This window comes from Scomber japonicus, chromosome 6 (assembly GCF_027409825.1).
Source record: "Scomber japonicus isolate fScoJap1 chromosome 6, fScoJap1.pri, whole genome shotgun sequence".
In the NCBI taxonomy this organism is placed as follows: domain Eukaryota; kingdom Metazoa; phylum Chordata; class Actinopteri; order Scombriformes; family Scombridae; genus Scomber; species Scomber japonicus.
In genome coordinates, this window is record NC_070583.1 from 15,867,731 (window position 1) to 15,887,009 (window position 19,279).

Genomic DNA, 19,279 nt, shown 5'->3' on the forward strand with positions numbered 1-19,279 from the left:
GGTAGTCTTTTTTTCTTTTATTGGAAGGAATACAAACACAATAGGACAAATGGGATACCAAAAGCTTTATTTTTTAAAATAGTACTTATAAATACTATGTCAGAAAACACATGCAAGTATTAAAAATACAAAAAGGCTTACAAAGAACATTATTTAATTTTCAGCACAGGAGTGGCAAAGTGATTGCTACTGGCAGGGAGCCGCTTTGCTATGGAAACATACACTTCTGAACTTAATTTGAGCACAACATTGTAACATTAATGTGTTTGCAAACTAAGTAAACCATCTGTGACACAGAATTATATCCACCCATCCCCTACCCAGTAGTGTGCAAATCAAGTTTTCCTGGTTTCAGGGTTAAGCATGACAGATACAAACCTTACAAACTCTACACAAGATGCTTGTTACAGCTTGCACCTATAGAGAGTATCTTACAGAGGTGGGTAGGACAAGGTGATGCAGTTACTTGAGCTGCATGCCTGTTTACTGTTAGGTCTAAATCCAATGACTCACTGCAGCTCAGCCAACTTCTGTCAATCGATTAAGATCTATCATTTTTGTCAAGTTGAGAACATACCATAGTATCAACTCCTCCACCATCTGCATACTTTAACTGTAGATTAACAGAAGTCAGGGTTTAGGCAACATTTAAGTACAGTACAGTGGGGGGGGGGGGGCTTTGAGGTTGAATCTTGGTTTTAAACAGTCATGTTCAATTTTTCCTTTCCCTTTTAAACAAGAACTAATAAAGGAAAAAATAAACATCTGGAAAATACTGACAACAGCGTTTAGGTCTCCCATGTCCCATGGATTCCTAAATCCATAGAATGAACTCAGACTCAAGTACTACTCGAAGTAGACTGATCTCTTGTTGGAGCTGTGAAGGAAAATGTCTGATACTGATCCCGACTGAGTGCCTGTCAAGAATGATAGTCTGGGGCAAAAAGAGAAGGAAGGAACTTGAGTTGAGCAGTTGAAAAACAAAGCGCATCAACTGAAAACGTTGCCACTGACTCTCATGCATGCAATACCACAAAGACAGTTGTATCTTTGTGTACAGGAATATCAGCAGGTCTTTTCAAACTGAAAATCAAGAACAGACTTTGATTTTCTATCTACCAGCATGCAGTGAGAAACTGTCTAAGACAGGGCTGTATTGTGTTATTCTGGAAACGTCTCTTGCCAAATGGCCACTGCCTGATGTCAAAGAGAAGCATTCAGTCCTAACCTTGAAGGAGGCTTTTCTGTGTGTTAAAGCCATTCTGCACTTCCTCCCCGTTTTTTGCGGGAGACCCTGGAAATAAAGACAAAGACAGACAATTATAGAATGCAGGCAGCTCACTGTCTGAACTCCTCATCAGAGGGAAGAGTTGAACTGAAATGTTAGACAATCTCACCTTTTCAGATTTTGTTGCTCAAGTTTTCAGACACTAAAGTTAAAATAAGTACACTGCACTGGTGCCCAAAGCAGGTTTAAAACAATCAAAGAACTGTTACATCAGACTATCTCTTGACTGGAGACTGCTGCAGGGTTGTTAAGTGGAAAGTGCCATTTTGTTCCTGTATCTCTTTTAAATGAGTCTTTAAATGATATCCTCAGTACTTAAGGTAGAAACACCGGACTCACTGAATGATGGAACAATCATATAGGTTTATATCATAACCCCCAATTTTAATCACGTGTTGTTGCTAAGAATAGCAAACTGCTCAAAATACTGTAAGTCCCAAAAAGTTATGTCACATTCGCTCCACCATCTTGCATCTCATCATATGTAATTATCACCTAAACTTTTTATGTGACTTTTTGTCAAGGAACAGGATATTTTTGTCTAATGTAGTAGTTAATCTTTATTTGACGACTGAACTGGAAGAATTTCATGGCCTCATCCAAGCAGCAGAAGTGCTTCAACTGTGAGTCACATGACACTGTCTATAGGACAAATACATGACTTTTACTTCCAGACCCAGAGGCACCAAAATATTTCCATTACACTTCTAGAGTCTCATTTATAAAACAGTGCATAGGATCCATACTAAAAGTGTACGTGTGCACAAAAGCCTAAAATGCTGTTTGCCAAAAAATAAAATGTCCCTGTTTTTGGTTTTTGAGGTTATGTGTATAACCCAAAACAACCATATACACCAAACATTGCTGTGGAATTTTAAGTCAGTCATCTCTGGTTCTTACCGGAGACTCTGCAGCAGACCTTTGAGAGATTTGATAGTGTGTGAGAGGAATCATTAAACAATCTGGCTTTAATTCAACACCTCACCACTGTGTCACTAATTTCTCCTGTCTTCACAATGTTGACACACACGGGTCAGAGTTTACGTACACATGCCCACATTCTCCTGTCAAATTAGTTTTTATACATCACATCTTTTGTGTGGAAATGTGGCGTTTGCCTTTTTAGGCCCTGTTTTGTGTGTATACAACAGTTATAAATGAGACCACTGGTAAGTTTGGGGACTCACAAAAGACCATTTAAAAAACAAAAAACAAACAAACACACACACAACAAAAAAACCCACAGCTGATTTCAAAGACTATATAAAATATATGTGTAAAATCAGCAGCATGCCCCTTTAACATTAGGGGTGTAACGGTACGTACCTCGGTAGGGGGGTCACAGTTCGGCACAACGGGAAAAAACATTTATTTTGAACAGACACCAATTGACGGCAAAATAAAAAAATGGGAGGTCCACCCATCAGTTGTGAGTGCAACAGCTTGTGCAGTAGACAGCTCATGCTCCACCACTGCTCGTGCACGCTTGTAAATGGCAGGGACCACAGACTGGCTGATGTGCGCACGGGGTGGGACACTGTAGCGTGGCTCAAGCACCTTTAATAAATACTTGAAGCCGGGCTCCTCTACTACGGCATATGGGCGCATAGATGTTGATATGTATATGCCAATTGTTTCTGTAATGTTTTTGGCCCTGTCAGTGTTAATGTCAAGAGGTGGCTTAAAAGCAGCGGGGATAAGTTGTTGCACCAGTGACAGATATGTCAGGGTGATGCCGTCTTATGTGACCGTTCGGGACGAATACAAATACCGTTACACCCCTATTTAACACAGAATTAACTTACTGACTACAAGCATAAATTAATTGCAATAGGCTTTTATCCTTCTTACCCCAGCCGTTGGTTGATACATCACGATTGCAGATCTCATTGGCAAGCCTCTCGAAGTACTCGGGCAGGTCGCCATATTCGTCTCCATAGGAGATGACTTTGATGCCTTTGTCCAGCATGTTGTCGCGTAGCTTCTTGAACTCACCCACATCCTCGCGCCGCACAAGCATAAAGTGTTCCAGGTCCGACTTGTGCTTGACCGCCTCCAAGAACAAAGCCTGGAAGGTTGTGTCATCTACTGTGCGCCCGCAGCCGAGGAACACAAATGATTTGGTCTCATACAGCTTCTGGATCTCACGCTGTGGAATCCAGCCGTAATATATGTTATTACCACCATTTCAACTACATTAACAACCACACATTTATACATTTAGCATAGATGTGAACTTTCTAAAAAAAAAGAGAGATAGTAGTGAACAATTTCAGCACTCACCATAACCTCAGTGTTCCTCAGTACATTCTGGTAGCCAGCAGGGTGCAGTACGATACCACTGGGGTTGGTGTAAACACCGTGGATATGGAGAACACTTAACCTCCGTTTCTCCTGAGCCCACTCCAAAACCTAAACACACACAGACACACACACACTTCACAGTCCATTGCACTCAATCCTGTTCTGACTGGGCAGGGAGTAAAATCACTGAACAGCAGTGAGAGGATATTAGCCCTGATGGAGACAAGGTATAAATACCAGGACTGAGAGGCAAAGCCACAAGTCTCTCAGAAAACTCTCACCCTTTCTAGCAAATGTGTGTCGTATTTAACAGATTACAAAACCACCATTGTATTAACGGGGTCATAAATGTCACGATTGGAGCTCTGACATTTTTGTTGAGAAACGAGTTAGAAGTGAAACAAAGCTATGTTTACTGGGAAAACACAGGCTTCCTCCTCACTCCAGTCTCAAACCAAAAGCAAATATTGTTCAATCTATAAAATTTGACACCAGCAGGCTAATGACTAGAACTTTAACCTTCCTCCACCTGTCAGAGACAAAATGCTCTTTCAGGTCAAAGCATTATCTATTTTTCTCCAGAACTAGCTGATGACAAACTTCACTTAAAGAAAATGTCATAGATGTAAATCTCACAGAGTGAGGACCCTGATTTTCAAAAAATTGAGAGCCATGTTGGAAGTGTGTTTGCGATGTGAGATAAGATCATTTGTGAAATGACACTTCAACTCATTATTTATCAGGGTTTTAAATCCATCTGAGTCTGTCCTAACATACAGTGCTTGCTTAAGTTTAGTGACCTTTGTACTCATTTCCAAAAGCTGACTATATCTGCTGTGACAGGACAAATCAATCAATGCCATAACATCATCTGAGCGTTATTTACCTTCTTCTCATCTGTCAGATCCAAAGACTCCAGCTTGGTGCCTTGGTGAGCTGCATAGATCTCCAGTAAGTTGTCAAAGTTAGTGGTGAGGACCAGTGCGCCACTCTCCATTAATTGCAGCACCGAGCGCAGTAGATGTTTCCCTGCATGCTCCATCTTACACTCCAAATCGTCAAACACCTCGTATAGACAGTCCTTGAAGAATGTGGATCGCACATTGCCTGTTCTCTGTAAGAAAAAAAAACAACAGGCAGGGATTGAAATAATGATATATTTAATAATCACAACCACAGCTGTAGATACATTGTAGTTAAAAGCAATTATAGTTCATCACAAATACTTTGGACGTCTTTATAAAGACCTTGAAAAATAATTGAGTTCTATAGAACATTATGAAAATCACAGTACAGTGACAATGAGACTTCTTACGGTGCACAATGTACTGCAGACAGAAAGCCATACCATTGTCTCTACACTACCTGCTACTGATAATTGATATTCAGTCTTCAGCTAAGCACCTTTAAAAATACTGATTGCACTATGGCAACAGCTGGGAGGGGAAGTGCAGTGAAATGTGATATAGTTCTCCAAAGGAAGTTAAATTCACATAATAAAATTAAAATATTAGAATTAGACTACTGAACAAGTACACAGGATTGTGATGATTTTTACTATTGTAGTAATGGGAGAGAGCTTTCCAGTCTAAACCCTAAACCCTTCCCAAAACCATGACTGCTCAAATTATAGTGAAACAACATCTGCACTCTGCAAAGTTTTAAATATAGATACAAATTTATAGTGTTTTAGAGCTAAAAATACAGTGTACTGACTGAAGACTGACCGGCCACAATCAAGTGTGAAGGGAATAATAATTACGATATAATACTGAGTCAGTGTGAATATGATAGAATATTCCTAATTTTATCAAAACTTCACTGTGACGTTAGCTTATTTTTAGTGTGAATGGCCCTGCTGGGAAATGAACCCCTGACTCTATCGATGCTTAACATTCACACATTAACTGTAAAAAGCTTGCTTTACTTGTATTGAGTATTTCATGGTGCACATTTCATGGCCATTGTCAAACTACCCTGTGTTGTCAAGTATACTTTCACACAGCCACAACAAGCAGCTCTTTAATGGGATTGAGCTGAGTAGACTCACTTATCATACCATGTGACTTCACCATGTTGCATCAAGAGTCTTAAAATAAATGTGCATTTGAGCTCAGTCTGAGAAACAGCTGAATATTGATATTTTTTCTTCAGTGAACTTAGAAGAAGAGTGGAACCGTCGCACAAACATGACCACCAACTCAATAGTTTTTAAGCCTTCCTCTTAGACACCCAAAGTGCCCAAATTAAAAAACTACAAACTTTGTCAGTTGTGCTTCAGAAATGAAAATTACCATTTCTCAAAACATCTGCTCAATGGCAACTTTCCTATGTCTCTACTCTGACCCTGTCCAGAGCTCTTCAAGTAGCAACCCCCTTACACCTGATTCTGCCATGAGATTACGGTCTGTGACTACACCGTCTAAATCTCACCCTTACCTGGTGGAGCCTGTTGTGAAAAGAGAAAAAAAAAAGCAGGTAGAATTGAGCAGCTAAGAATAGCAAAGGGTAGCGCAGAGCTGTAGTGACCAAGGTGATCCTACTGCTGGGAAATGCTCTGACTTCCAGAGATTACAGCTCTAATGGGCTAAACAGCGGGAGTCCTTTCCACAGGAAGAAGCTCATTATCCACATCTAGTGTCTACAGCACCCATCCTGACCACTGTGTCCCTGGATTGCCTGAGGACCTTATGTAATAACCAAATGCAGTGCAAGTAAACAACTCTGCTTTTTAAATATTCAACCTAAACTTTCATTCATTTGTTTTACTCAAAGTTTTAAGGTATTTGTGGACTGCCTTATTGAGTAAATACTTACAGTTAGTACTCAAAAGATATAATGCAGACTTTTCATACATCTGTTGCAACTGGAAAGAGTCTGTGACACACCTTGATCTTTATCCACAGGACGATCTGGTTCATTTCACATTGACAGTTGACTTTTTTAAATGTTGAAAGCTACCTTAAAAGCCTTTGGATGCTATATAGCTCACTGATTATCAGCAGATGATGAAGGCTTTCCTCCAATGATTGTGTGGGGGAAAAAATCTTGTCTGAATCGAGCAAATAAAAACTGGTCAGCAAAGTTGTAATTAGCCTCAATTTCGCCAAGGTCATAGGTGTGAGAGGACTTACAACAAAAACATTCCCTTTGAGTTTAAACTTCAGATTAACCCTCATTAGCTGATACTGCGTGCCTACAGAGTAGACCACAATAATCCAGTTGATAAACAATTCCATACAAAGTGGGTTAAAGTCTCACAGCCGACTGTTACTGGATTTAACTGGATATTAGCATTACTAACACAGTTTTCGCTAAATCCTCACAATTATACACATCATAAAGAAACTCTACTTTAGTGGAGTGAGGATGACACTGTGTAAGATTTTGATGATCTTCTCACATATGGTTCAACCCTGACTGAGGAAGTCTACACTTAAGGGAGACCCCAAAATTAAGAAGTCTGTTCCATTTAGGTCTATGCCCTGGGGGAACGCAGGACAGTGAATCTGCTAGGTGCATCACTTCAGGTCAAGTGCAAACATGTGTGCTTATCAGCAAGGAGGAAATATTTGCAGGTGTTTTTTTGTTTTTTTTGTGTGAATGGGCAGTCACTTCACGCGTATGTCTTCCACTGTAACTTATATGCTAAGTGTTTGGGTGGTGCTTTAACCCTGAATGGAAAATCTGGGCTGGTGGGCTGCTGATTCGCATTATTCTATGCTTGTTTTTCCTCAGCACACTAGAGCCTGTAGTGTCTGTAGCCAACGGCAGTGGGCTGCACGACTGTGGATTGAAATAAACACGATGGATAAAGCCATAAAAGCAGTGTTTGTTCCCTTTGTGACAACAGGCTGAGGGCTGAAACAAAGCGTGTTTTATCAATGTCAAAGGTGCGATGAGACATGACTAACACAGGAGGCAAACGGTATTAAGGCTCCCATCTGCCAGCCCTGCTCCAGACCAGACCAGTCCAACAGGAAGAGACCTGAGTTATATGGATCCAAATGTGGTTTTATCCTTTTTATTTTTTAACTGATCTGCCACACTTCAGTTGGTTTAAAGCTGCATGGTACTTTAAAAAAAAAACAATTAAGATCATGATTTCTCCCTCACAATTGACTATTTTCTTTCTTGATTAATAGGCAATTTTTTTTCTTTTTAAAAAAAAAAAGTGCCTTTGTATTGTCCTTACGCCTTTGAAAGCTTGTCAAGGATAGCGATGCTGTGAGTCAGAAACCTGTTATAGATGTTTATGTGGTCGGGGATTTCCTTGTAATTGTGATGGCCTTGATTATTTGGTTATATTTTAGGGTGGCATTACCTTTTACTGCTGCAATTATAACAAAATGTGCTTTTGGTTGTCGTCATTGTCTTTAATTCTCAAAATGCGCCATATCACACAATGTGACCCATTTTTAGAGTACAGGCACAACAATGTTTATCAGAACTGGTTTGATGAATCTATTTTCTCTTCCTTGCCGTCACACGTGAGTTGACACATATAGTTCCCCCCATAGCTTTCTGTTAATCACAAAAGTTGGATTTATTTTTGCTCCAGTCCTCTGTGCTGTCACATAGTGTAACTCAGTCTTTCTTTATCATTGATGCAACTTCAGGTAGAAATTATGAATGCTTGTTGTGATAAAAATGGACTTGTTCAACATAAATATGTATGAATTCTAAGGATGAGATTGCACAAATGAATTCAAAGCTCCATTTAATAATATCAAGCCTTATTTGCAATAACAAATTCAGGCCATGTTCACATTACAAGGTGTGTGGTGAGGGTGAGTTTTGTATCTTATATTAAAGCAGAAGTCTCATATGATGTGCAGCTTGTTGTATTTAAAGTGTATATATTAGTGACCATTTCAATGAAGGTTTGTATGCTGTGTATATGTTGTAAAGGAGGGCAAGGGCAGATTATAAAATAAAAAACACCAGCTTGCATTCATGAAGTTGTCTTTTCAGGGAGCCCTAAAGAAAACACTGGTGATTTTTTAACAACAACAAATGAGAAACAGAAAAATAGCCAGCTCATTGCATGTGTAACTGATTCCAAGTTAAGTGATAAAAAATTGATTTCTAAGACAAGCCACACAAACAAGACTTGTGTCATTTTCTATCAGCCTTTTAATGAGATATGGTTGAGATGTCTTATCTCAATTCATGGAAGTTGAACCAAAATATCCTCAGCTGAAGAAAGGAAAATGAGCTGGCAGTCTGTCTGCCATATGTTGGTACATGTATGATTGGTTGGTGTAGAAAGGAAAGGAAAAAGGATCAGCCAGTCTTACCGGGGAAAGTTTTTGAATCAGGTCATGGGCCACATGCACCAAATTCTTGTCTTCCTGCATGTGCTTCTGGAAACGTCGACTCTCTTCCTCCTCTAGTAGGTCAAAGTCATTTGCTGCATCAAGCAAGGCCTGGATGAGACCTTTCCAGGAGCGCAGAGCAGGGACCTGAGGGGCCACTGCAGAGCTTACCCCCGTGCCAATCACCAGGACTAGCTCAGGGGCTCGCTTAGTCTTCAGGCTGGGCAGCAGTTTCCTTTGGGGCAGGCAGAGATTGAGTGATGACGGTTCCAAAGATGGTGCTTTCCAAATCCTTCCGACAGCATGAAGGTTAAACAATCATTTTCAAACATGCAGTATGAAACTAAAACCTACCTGTATTTAGGACCAGCAAAAATTTCGAATGCAAAAAAAAAAAGAAGCACAACCTTGTTGACAAAACTGATGAATGAGTAATAGCCAAAGTATGCAGTCGGCTCCAAAGCACCTAAGCTTACCACTTACCTGGGTTTTTTTGCATTTGAGTCTGCATCCTGAGAATCAGCTGCAGGTCGCTTCTCAGTTTTCACTCCTACAACGGAGGCCATTCAGCACCTGTAAGATAGACCACATGCTAACTTTGATGACAACTTAAACAAACAATGGGCAACACATTAGTAACAATTCTGGATATTACAATGTGATGCTTGTACTGTTGTTGGCTGTTCTTTGTAAAGCTTCTTAACACCCTGGTTATATTGGAATCATGTCACATATGAAGCTGTTTTATATGTAAATCTGGTCTGACTTTTTTGGGAACAGGAAATAATATATAAACTATTTCTTGGCAGCACACCTTATCTGATGACACATTCTGTTCCAATAAACCACACGTTTGACAATGATTCCAATAAACACTGTAAGACTAAATGACATTAAAATGTAAACAATATACAATAAATATGATTTCCTACATAGCAGGAAACTTTTATTATTGTTTACTTTAACGTTAACGGTCCATGGCCAAGTTAGCGTTAGTATTTAACCAACGTCATGCTTTAAACTAACATTAGTTTCAGATGAGACAATAGCCAGCGGCGTTAGTGCACAAAGTAAGTTAAATAAAACGTTTCATAAGCACGTTTAACTAACATTACCACTACGTACCTTGATATTCAGGTAGAAGTCCCTCTGATTTCAGAAGTCAGCGAAAGTCGTTGAATGTGTATCGACGTAAACCACGTGAACCAATTGAAAATCGACTTGAGTTCAGGGTTTCAGCTTTTCGATGATGTTAATTCAAACGCAAAGGTTAACACACTGTTACTGTGGCAGCAGTGAATAACCGACAACCAAAAACCCAATTTACAACTCACTAGCATTAAGCTAGCGTTCATTTGTTTTTTTTTTGCTTTAAGCTAACTTAGCTGTTAAGGTTAGCTGTCTCCAAGGTTGTTAAAAGCCCCAAACTGCCTCTGTTTTACTTGTCATGCTGTACGTAGTCATGAAGGCGGCATATATCCGCTGAAAACAAGTCTGTTTGGCTAAAAACGCTGCCAACTGCTTTCCTTCGCGTAATTGTATACACCGCGAATGCTCTCGACTCCCCCGGCTACGGTCCGACACATTGCCGGTCGATGTTTAAAGTTTTTGCCGAGCTGTTGAAGTCGCCGCCTGCGGTGATGTATGCTTGATCTTTTGATGCCTTCATGTGCTGTACGAACAACCAGTGGGGATTTACTGTCTTGCATCGTTTGCAGCGTAGCATTAAGCTACACATTTCTGTTTTTATAATTAACGTATTATTCTATATTCTATATCTGATTTCTTGCTTGTTACATGCATATTTTATCAGTCTTATTCAGCCATTACACTAAGCTTAATAAAATAGCATAACGGCCCTTTATTGTTTACTACAAAGCAACAGAGCAGTCGTACTCATGCGCTGGAAGTTAGGAAATGCAGATTTACAATGAGCACTTGAAAGCAGCAGCGTGTGACGTCAAAGAAGGGCAAGTGGTTGGACAACAGACACAAACTGTTGCTTGCATCACAAACTGTAGTTTACTGCCTCTGGGATGTTTGCATACATGAAATTATTGCATAAATACCAGCCTTTTAGAGACAACGGCACGTTTTACTTTCTAATATAGCATTATTCCTAAATCTATGAAATAGTAATAATCCGTTTGTCTTGGAGAAGACAGAATTAGTAAATATGATTAGCATGTAATAAATGATTAGTATCACACCCTTCATCAAAGCCTGTATGCACATTTACACATAAAACACATAGCTTTCATAGTTGACAATAAAACCGTACAGTGTTTTCATTTTGAATCACAAATAGGCTGCTGTTTTAGGTTAATTGTTACACTTTTTTCCTAGTGGGCTGTTGTGTTTCCTTTTACCATACATTGATTTCCTTCATAATTTATGCTGAAGAGGAACACGTCAGCATAGGCTACTTCAGTAAACCTTCTACTAGACTGCCATCTCCTGTTTAAAATGAAAACCACACTTTGAAGTATTCGGGGCAAAAGTCATGAACCTAGTTCCAAAAAGGTCTTGTGATTTAAGTCTTTTAGGGCCAATTTCCCAGACAGGGATTGAATCTAGTTCAAGACTAGAATTGTTTCTCAATGGATATTTTCATATAATCTTGTCTTCAGTCTAGGACTTGTCTTAATCTCTACATTGAGCAATGTAACCCAGACAGTATATTAGTCAAATGAACAATAAGAAAATATTAAAATGTACGCTAATGCACTGCATATTTGTTATGGTCTAACTCTGCTGGTAGTACGGATGGACTCAGCTGACACCAGCTGTGTCATAGTATTCATCACTATGAATGAACACTTATAGCTGTGTAGAAAATATTTACCCTGAGACTGTGGACCCCTTTGCACCATGAGTTCAGGTGCAGCTGACATTGTGCACTGCACATCACAGATGTCATAATGTACATGCCCTACCGCATTATTATGTACAAGTGGTGCCACACTGACATAAATAGAAGATCCAGACTTTATCAAATATTAAAAGGACTCTATATTGCAGTTATTGCAGCCAAACTGGTCTAAGTTGCAGGGAGTATTAAGCAATATTAGGGAGTATATGGGAAATAATAAACAACAATTTCCTTTCCCAACTTCCTTAAATCCAAATGTAGATGACATCTACAAAAAGCATTTTGAGCTAAATGAAGAAAAAAAGTTATTGGAATGTCCCCTCTTTTGTAGACTAACTGGCAATCTGACCGTTCAGTCCTACTTGCTTTCCACCAAAACTGAAAATGTGGGTAGCATTAACACAAGCTGGTTAACACTGATCTATAAATACTGCAACTGTATAACCAGGTTTATGAAGAGTGATGGAATTATTTGTATGGATGCAGTGAGTATAGAAAACTAAGAGTATAAATAACTTGTGTAAATGTAATGTAATGTAAATTTGCAAGAAAACATGTACCAACAAAACAGTTTTAGACTCAAGAGCCAATTTATATCTTCTTTCAATTTATTTGAGAATAAATCCGAATGAACAGTTCATGATCCAAAGTTTGACATACATCCCTCAAGATACCAAAAAAAACAGCATATATGTTGGAGTGAGATGATCCATGTGTTCACCCTGTGAGCAAATAAGTTACAATTATAGTGCAATATATATTGTGTATAGGCATTTTTAATTTATAGCCCACATCACTGCATACATGTTAATATTAAATATCATTTGAATACACAACTAAATCAGCAGACACATTTCAATCTACACATATCAATGTATTTGAAGATACAATCAATCATTAAAAGGCATACCGTTTGTCTGTCATTCAAAAATATTTTCCATTTGCAAATTTATCCCAAATCATCAATCGATGAACAATATTACAGCTGTAAGATTTCACATGTCCTCAAAGAAAAGGCTCTGTATTCATTTTATTACAGGAGAAAGGAATACTAGCATATTTAAACCAATGCACTCTCACTCAATCACTGATTTATTTGTAAGAAATGTCTAGTTATAATAGACTGTTTGAAGGTCAAAAATCAAATCCGAGCTCCTGAAGAGGCAAAATCCCTAAACAAAGCAAAAATGTTCTTAATTCTCATTCTTTCCCTTCTTGAAATGCAGCAATTATGCTTTGAATTAGCACAACATGAACCTGAAAGTCACATGAAGCTCAATAAAAGCTTTACTTTCAAGGCTGGCAGATCTTGAGCTATATTTTACTGCATAATAGTAAATAACTTAATATAATAGAATATATTAACTGGTAATGATAATAATAATACTACTACTACCAATAATAATAATATAACTTATTCATAATAATGCAGTACTAGTATGATTTTTGACTACACAACTGACAGTTGAGGAACTCTTATGGGAGATCAGTAGACTGTAAAGTCATTTTCTCTTATCAAAGTGAAATATGGCTTTAAGGGCACAAAGGATTAGCAGAGGTCGGGTCAGGGCTGGGCTCCACACAGTATCCAACAGTTTTTTCTTTGAAACCCTTCATAAACCCTGGTAGTAAAAGTCAATGAAGGAAGCCAAGGGTAAAGGAAGAATACACTCTTTTAGAAAGTTACAGCTGCTCTATACAGAGATGGAGCCTTCTCTAAAGTTGGTCTTCCCTATCAGAACGTTGAGAAGTGTAGCCTTGCCCTCCTTGGTCTCCTTCTGAGCCTGTTTGATGATGTCACTCAGGCGGTCCTCATCCTCACGCCCTATAAGGTAGCCCTTACCACCGTAACCATCAGCTACTGTGTGATAATCTGCAAAAAGGGGCAGAAAATACAATCTGCCAGTTAACAACTGCCCAAATGTCATACATTAATTCTGTTCAGAGAGTGTGATTTTCTACTCATATGCAGAAAATATACCTGTAAATGCAAGGCCACATGCCACATTGCTGCCAAGTATGGGAACCTGCTCTCTGGAAATCTGACTCCAACATGCATCATTTCCCACCACGGCTATAACTGCTGTCTAGAAGATAAAAGTGAGATATGGAATATTGGACAAAAATAAAGAAAAATATACAATCATGCATGCTCCACAGTGAATAAAGGATCATTCCTTGCTGAGGCCTTTAACAGGGTACAGCAATTAGGCATTACAGCTCCCAGAGATAAACAATTCATAACCAATGTGCGCATAGTTATATTCAAAAGCCTCTGAAGAACCGCATTATATAAGAAGTTTCCAAGCATACTTCTGTGAAATCTTTATATCTATAGTGAAGGTGTTTTTAACGATTGTGTATGTGTGCATGTGTGTATGTGAGTGTCAACAGTGTATCTTTATGATTAACATTTAGATTGGTGTTAGTGTGTTGTGTGTTTGAGAAGATTTTCTGAAATGTTGTACTTCTTATTGGTATGTTTTTCATCCTGATAGTCTCACATTTGCTATGGGTACTTGAGTTGCTTACATACACATAATGACAATATTGTAAGAGTGATTTTACCTTGTGTCTAGTGAATGTGTCAAACTCTGCAACACTGTATCCTAAGGAGCCGTCACCATAGACTATCCACACCTGGAGAGCACACAAATTAGCATTTCATTTAGAAAAAGTTAAAACTGTTAGATGATCAGACAAAGCACTTTCAGAAAAGCCTGTATCAATACTTTACCTCAGATTCAGGCCGACACAGTTTTGCCCCTAGAGCAAATCCTCCTCCCACCCCAAGAGTCCCAAAGGCTCCTGTAGGGACAAGGAGCAGTACTTGTTGAATCAACAAATTATCTGATTTGTTTCAATTATTAATAATTTCACATTCAGTTCACTGAAATTATCACATTTTATGTATCAAACATGTGTTTTATTCACATTCTCACCTGGATCTAGCCAGCGCAAAGGTCCTCTTGGTCTCATAATGTAAGCAGCACTTCCCACAAAATCACCACCATCAGCCACAATGATGCTGTCCTCTGCCATCAGTTCATCCACAAGGTGGAGGACTTTCAAGGGATTTAAGTGGTGGTTTGTCTTTTCGTCAGCTTTAGCTCTGAAATGAAAAACAAACAACTATTTTTATATATGTGGGAAAAAATATTTTTCTTGCCATGGATGCATTTGATGAACTTATGTTTGCTGAAGAAGAACAATTTTATAATATCTGTGACTATAGACTGTACAGTATTGACAGACAGAACGGAGACCAAGCTCTGCTTACCTGTTAGTGTTTTCTTTGGTGGTATCTCCTGCTTTGAGACTTTGAGGCCATTCTTCTGGACAGCGATGGCCCTTCAGGCCTTTGGCAAGCCGTGCTAAGAATGAACCAGCATCACCTGAAACAGGCAAATATTAACATTTCAGAGTTTAACTGTTAAACAGATGTTTTTGTCCTATTTTTCAACCCTAGAAGAGTGCAAGTCAACTGCACTGCATGAAACATTGCTACTGTAATTGTAAACCTGAATGACTGCATGTCATGAACATACCTTGAATTGCTATAGTTGGTTTCCAGAACATATCAGAGTTTTTGAGCAGCTGTGACTTATCTCGGTTGACAGCGATGATCTTGCTACGTCTGTTCAGAACTCTGCCATAGCTCAACCGGAAGTCACATACAGTGCCTATAAAAACACAGTAACATAATGTCAACATTTCTTTTCTTTTGGATTGCCTGTGCCTAAACAGGCTCCTCTGAAATACAGTTCGACTTCTAACTGTATGTCAACAGACATAAAACAAGTATTGGTTACTTTTAGCCAGGAATGAAGCAGCTGTCATTCTATTAATTGTAAAATTAAGTACTGTTGAATTATTTATTTAAGATTAAACTTTTAAATTTGATACCAAGTCAGTGGAACTTATCCACTGCATACATGTGTTAAATAACAAATGCTTGTCATCTTGTGTTAATTACCTTCTGTCATCTTAGGTTTGATTATACAAGAAAAAGAGTCTATAGCCATGCTAGCAGCTGTACTGCTATCATCAGCATGCTAACAGTGTACAATGTATAAAGTATAATGTTTGCCATCACCACCTTAGTTTAGTATGTTAGCATGCTATAAGATACTCATTAGTGTTTAACATAAAGTGCCAATGTGGCTGATATTTAGGCATAAACCAAAACAACAATTGTGAAAGTGAAATTTGACCTGATGATGGTGCTACATATAAAGCCAGGAGGAGGTTCATCAATCCAGGATGGATTGATGAATTGTTGTAGATAGATTTCAGTCAGCACAAAGGTGTGGACAGACTGACACTGCCATCAGTAGAGTGGCTAAAGAGTAAAGGCCAAAGTATAACATACAGAATCTGAACTGTAAGACTTTGTCTGACCTGCTAAGAGCACCAAGTCGGCATCCTTCAGAGCATCGCGTCTGTTCTGTCTGATGTGGATGGGGCTAGCTTTACCCAGCAATCCACGGGACATGCCCCCGAGGAAGCAGGGGATGCCCAGGTCCTCCAACGCCTTCCTATAATGCAGGCAAACATTGTTGATCAGATGACCATCACTAAAAGAAATCGAATTGCTCTAGATGCAGATTACATAGTGGAGAATTTGTGTGCTGTTATATTACTGGGAAAAACTTCAATGCCATGTGAAGACTGACAGACAAACCAATTGCACAAAAGCAGTGAATTGTATTAAAGTAAAGTATTTTGTACTAAAGCATTAAGAGAATTTTTAAACACTTACATTTTATCAGTATCAACAGTAAACAACCAAACAGTAAAAACAGTTAGAGAAAGAATAAAAAAAGTAGAGAGGAGGTGGGCACTGCATGCATTGTCCTTTACCTGATGTCATCAGCCGGGGTTGGGGGTAGTGTTGCTTGGCTACCCAGAAGAATAACTGGTTTCTTGGCTCGGCTCACCAGCTCTATGCATTTTTGAACCTATTTTGTATTGCAAAAAAAAGAAAAGAAAAGAAACTCTATTGTCCACAACTGACTAGGTAGTTGACTAAACCTTTTATAACATAAAGATCTCAACAGCAAACCTTTAATACTACGAGCGGACTTACCTGATCATCTGTGGCTTGTGGTATGTCAACAGGAAGTGGAGAAACATCTCTTGTCTCCCAAGCTCCGGCAAAAAGGTTAGTGAGGTGGCTATTGAGGTACCTAATGAGAAAAATTCGACCATCACTTCAAATCATTTTACATGTATTATTGCATTTTTGCCTGGATTTCACAGTTGAAAATGACATAAATAGCGTAAATAAAGAAGAACCATAAAACCTGTTGTATTAAATGTCCAGGTTGAACCAAAGATGCTAAGATAATAAGGTTACAAGGTATGTTTCCTAGGCTTGTGCCCCACATGCTATTCCTTCATCTATAACAACGTAACAAATCTCAGCAAATACATCATAAAATTGATGACTTTAGTTATATATATGTCAAGTGAAATTTTATATTTGTCTGAAGTCAACTGGTCACCTATTCTCTCAAAGTATGACTTTATTTTAATGTTATCATTTTTATTACACATAGTAAAAAATAGTGTATACCAGACATACTGATAACATACCATGAGACAATTTTTCCCATCAGGCCTTTAGGAGGGTTTTTAACCGCAAACTCTTTGGAAACCAGGTGGAAGGGGTAGAGTGTGTCAATGGGGAATTCTATGAAAACAGGACCAGGAGTTCCAGACTGGGCGATGGCCAGGGCCTTCCTGACTGTAGGCACGATTTCCCTGATAGTCCTTATGGAGGCACAGAACTTACATAGTGGCTTGAAGAGAGACATCTGGTCAATATCTTGCAGCGCTCCTCTGCCCTGTAGCACAAGCACAGTTGATGGAGAGGTTTTGTCGTTAAAGCAGAGAACAGTTAAGATAAAAAACATTCTATAACTAAAGCTATTAATCGATTAGTTGACAGAAAATGAATCAGCACCTGAAGAAGTGTACCAGCAGCTCCTCCTATAAGCAGTAGTGGAGATTCAGCCATCTGAGCATTCTTCACTGCTGTCACTGTGTTGGTAAGGCCTGGGCCGGCAGTCACTGCTGCTACACCAACAGTGCCTAGTGGAGAGACAATCAAAATAACCATCAACTCGCCTCAAAAAACACGCTCGCCTCTGACTCAGTGGACCAACTGTACAAGACACTGAGACAGTTCATCTTAAATGTATTATCCAAGGACTATTTGCAATATCAGGGCTAATACACTGACACACCTAAATAGAGCTTATATCTATTACTGTTTAATACTGTTTCATACATGTTTGACAAGTAAGCCCTTGTACCAAGAGATACACCCAGTTTTCCAATTCTCTGCAATTGTTTGCACCTATATGAGTTCAAATAACACTCACAGTTAGAAATTCATTATTTTTTCATCTATGTGAGATCAATTTGCACCTGAGAGCCTTGCCACAGCATCAGCAGCAAAGACAGCAGTGGCCTCGTGTCTGGTGTCTACAATGCGGATGCCCATCTTCTCGCAAGCCACCAGGATGGGTGAGATGTGTCCACCAACAAGAGTGAAAACATACTTGATCCCGTGAGCACGGAGGACCTCCGCGACACTTTCACCACCATGCCGTGGGCTCTTCGTCTCAGCCTGAAGTGAGCAAGATAAAATTTAAGTCAAAGGAAAAAATATACAGACATTTGTAATCTAGAAGAATGTTTTGTCATAGATAAACAACTAAGTGTGAATGGATGACCCTTCACCTGTCACACTATCTAGTGTTGCTATTCCTCTGGGCTTTGTGCAATCCAGGTTATTGATGTGATACCCTTTGTGCTAGAAAACCTCAAGGCCGGTCAAAGTTTACATGAATGAAGGCCAGCTTACCGTTCACCTGTGCCAGCCTCCAGCGACACAGGTCATTTTGTCAAGGTAGAAAACAAAGAATGCAGATGTATTTGAAATAAATTATCGGTGCAATGCTGCTTTAAAAGATGACGCATATGGACAAAGGGGTAGAAAAGCATTAAAGAGATAATGGTGAGTACGAGTTAAGAAAAAACCTACCTTGTGAAACAACTGGTAGAGTAAGCCAAGTTTGTAGGCTGCAAACAAAAGCCCACCCACCGCAATACCCGCACTGCATCCAAGAATGGCTCCACAGGGCTCCATGTTAGGATGCAGAAGCAAACCTTTAATTGTAAAAACTCAACTTAGGTCCACTTAACACCTACAACCTTATCGTAACTCGTAAAGTTGAGCAGCTCACCAGTTCAGGCTAGGCTAAGATAACTAACTGTGGAGCTGCTCTAATAACTGCTATACGCCCATTTCAAAAGTATTTTTTTCATACATTCACTGTGAATTTAGCTTTAAAAAAAAGTTACTGAATGAAGGCTGTGAAGGGCATGAAGGTGGCTTGAATTGACCGAGCGCTTCTTCCGCAACCGCTGAGCCAACACAGAAACATCAACGTATATATTTACCGGTCAAGCTAGCTACAAGTACAT

General features: G+C 39.1%; 2 protein-coding genes across 2 annotated transcripts; both read right to left on the reverse strand.

Annotated features, from left to right (window-relative positions):
• Positions 1 to 646: 646 nt before the first annotated feature.
• Positions 647 to 10,550, reverse strand: fam118b (family with sequence similarity 118 member B). Its single transcript, XM_053321126.1, has 8 exons — positions 10,036 to 10,550; positions 9,394 to 9,483; positions 8,893 to 9,145; positions 4,479 to 4,706; positions 3,572 to 3,700; positions 3,140 to 3,437; positions 1,229 to 1,294; positions 647 to 934 (listed from the first exon to the last, which is right to left on the reverse strand). The coding sequence occupies exons 2-8, from the start codon at positions 9,474 to 9,476 to the stop codon at positions 921 to 923; spliced, it is 1,071 nt and encodes a 356-aa protein (XP_053177101.1). The 5' UTR covers positions 9,477 to 9,483; positions 10,036 to 10,550; the 3' UTR covers positions 647 to 920.
• Positions 10,551 to 12,374: 1,824 nt separating this feature from the next.
• ilvbl (ilvB (bacterial acetolactate synthase)-like) lies at positions 12,375 to 19,207 on the reverse strand. The gene is made up of 14 exons (XM_053320994.1): positions 18,837 to 19,207; positions 18,218 to 18,419; positions 17,751 to 17,878; positions 17,381 to 17,631; positions 16,872 to 16,971; positions 16,646 to 16,743; positions 16,184 to 16,320; positions 15,331 to 15,465; positions 15,063 to 15,177; positions 14,725 to 14,894; positions 14,520 to 14,590; positions 14,351 to 14,422; positions 13,764 to 13,869; positions 12,375 to 13,655 (listed from the first exon to the last, which is right to left on the reverse strand). Exons 1-14 carry the CDS (start codon positions 18,939 to 18,941, stop codon positions 13,477 to 13,479), a joined length of 1,869 nt encoding a protein of 622 aa, XP_053176969.1. The 5' UTR covers positions 18,942 to 19,207; the 3' UTR covers positions 12,375 to 13,476.
• Between the last annotated feature and the right edge of the window lie 72 nt (positions 19,208 to 19,279).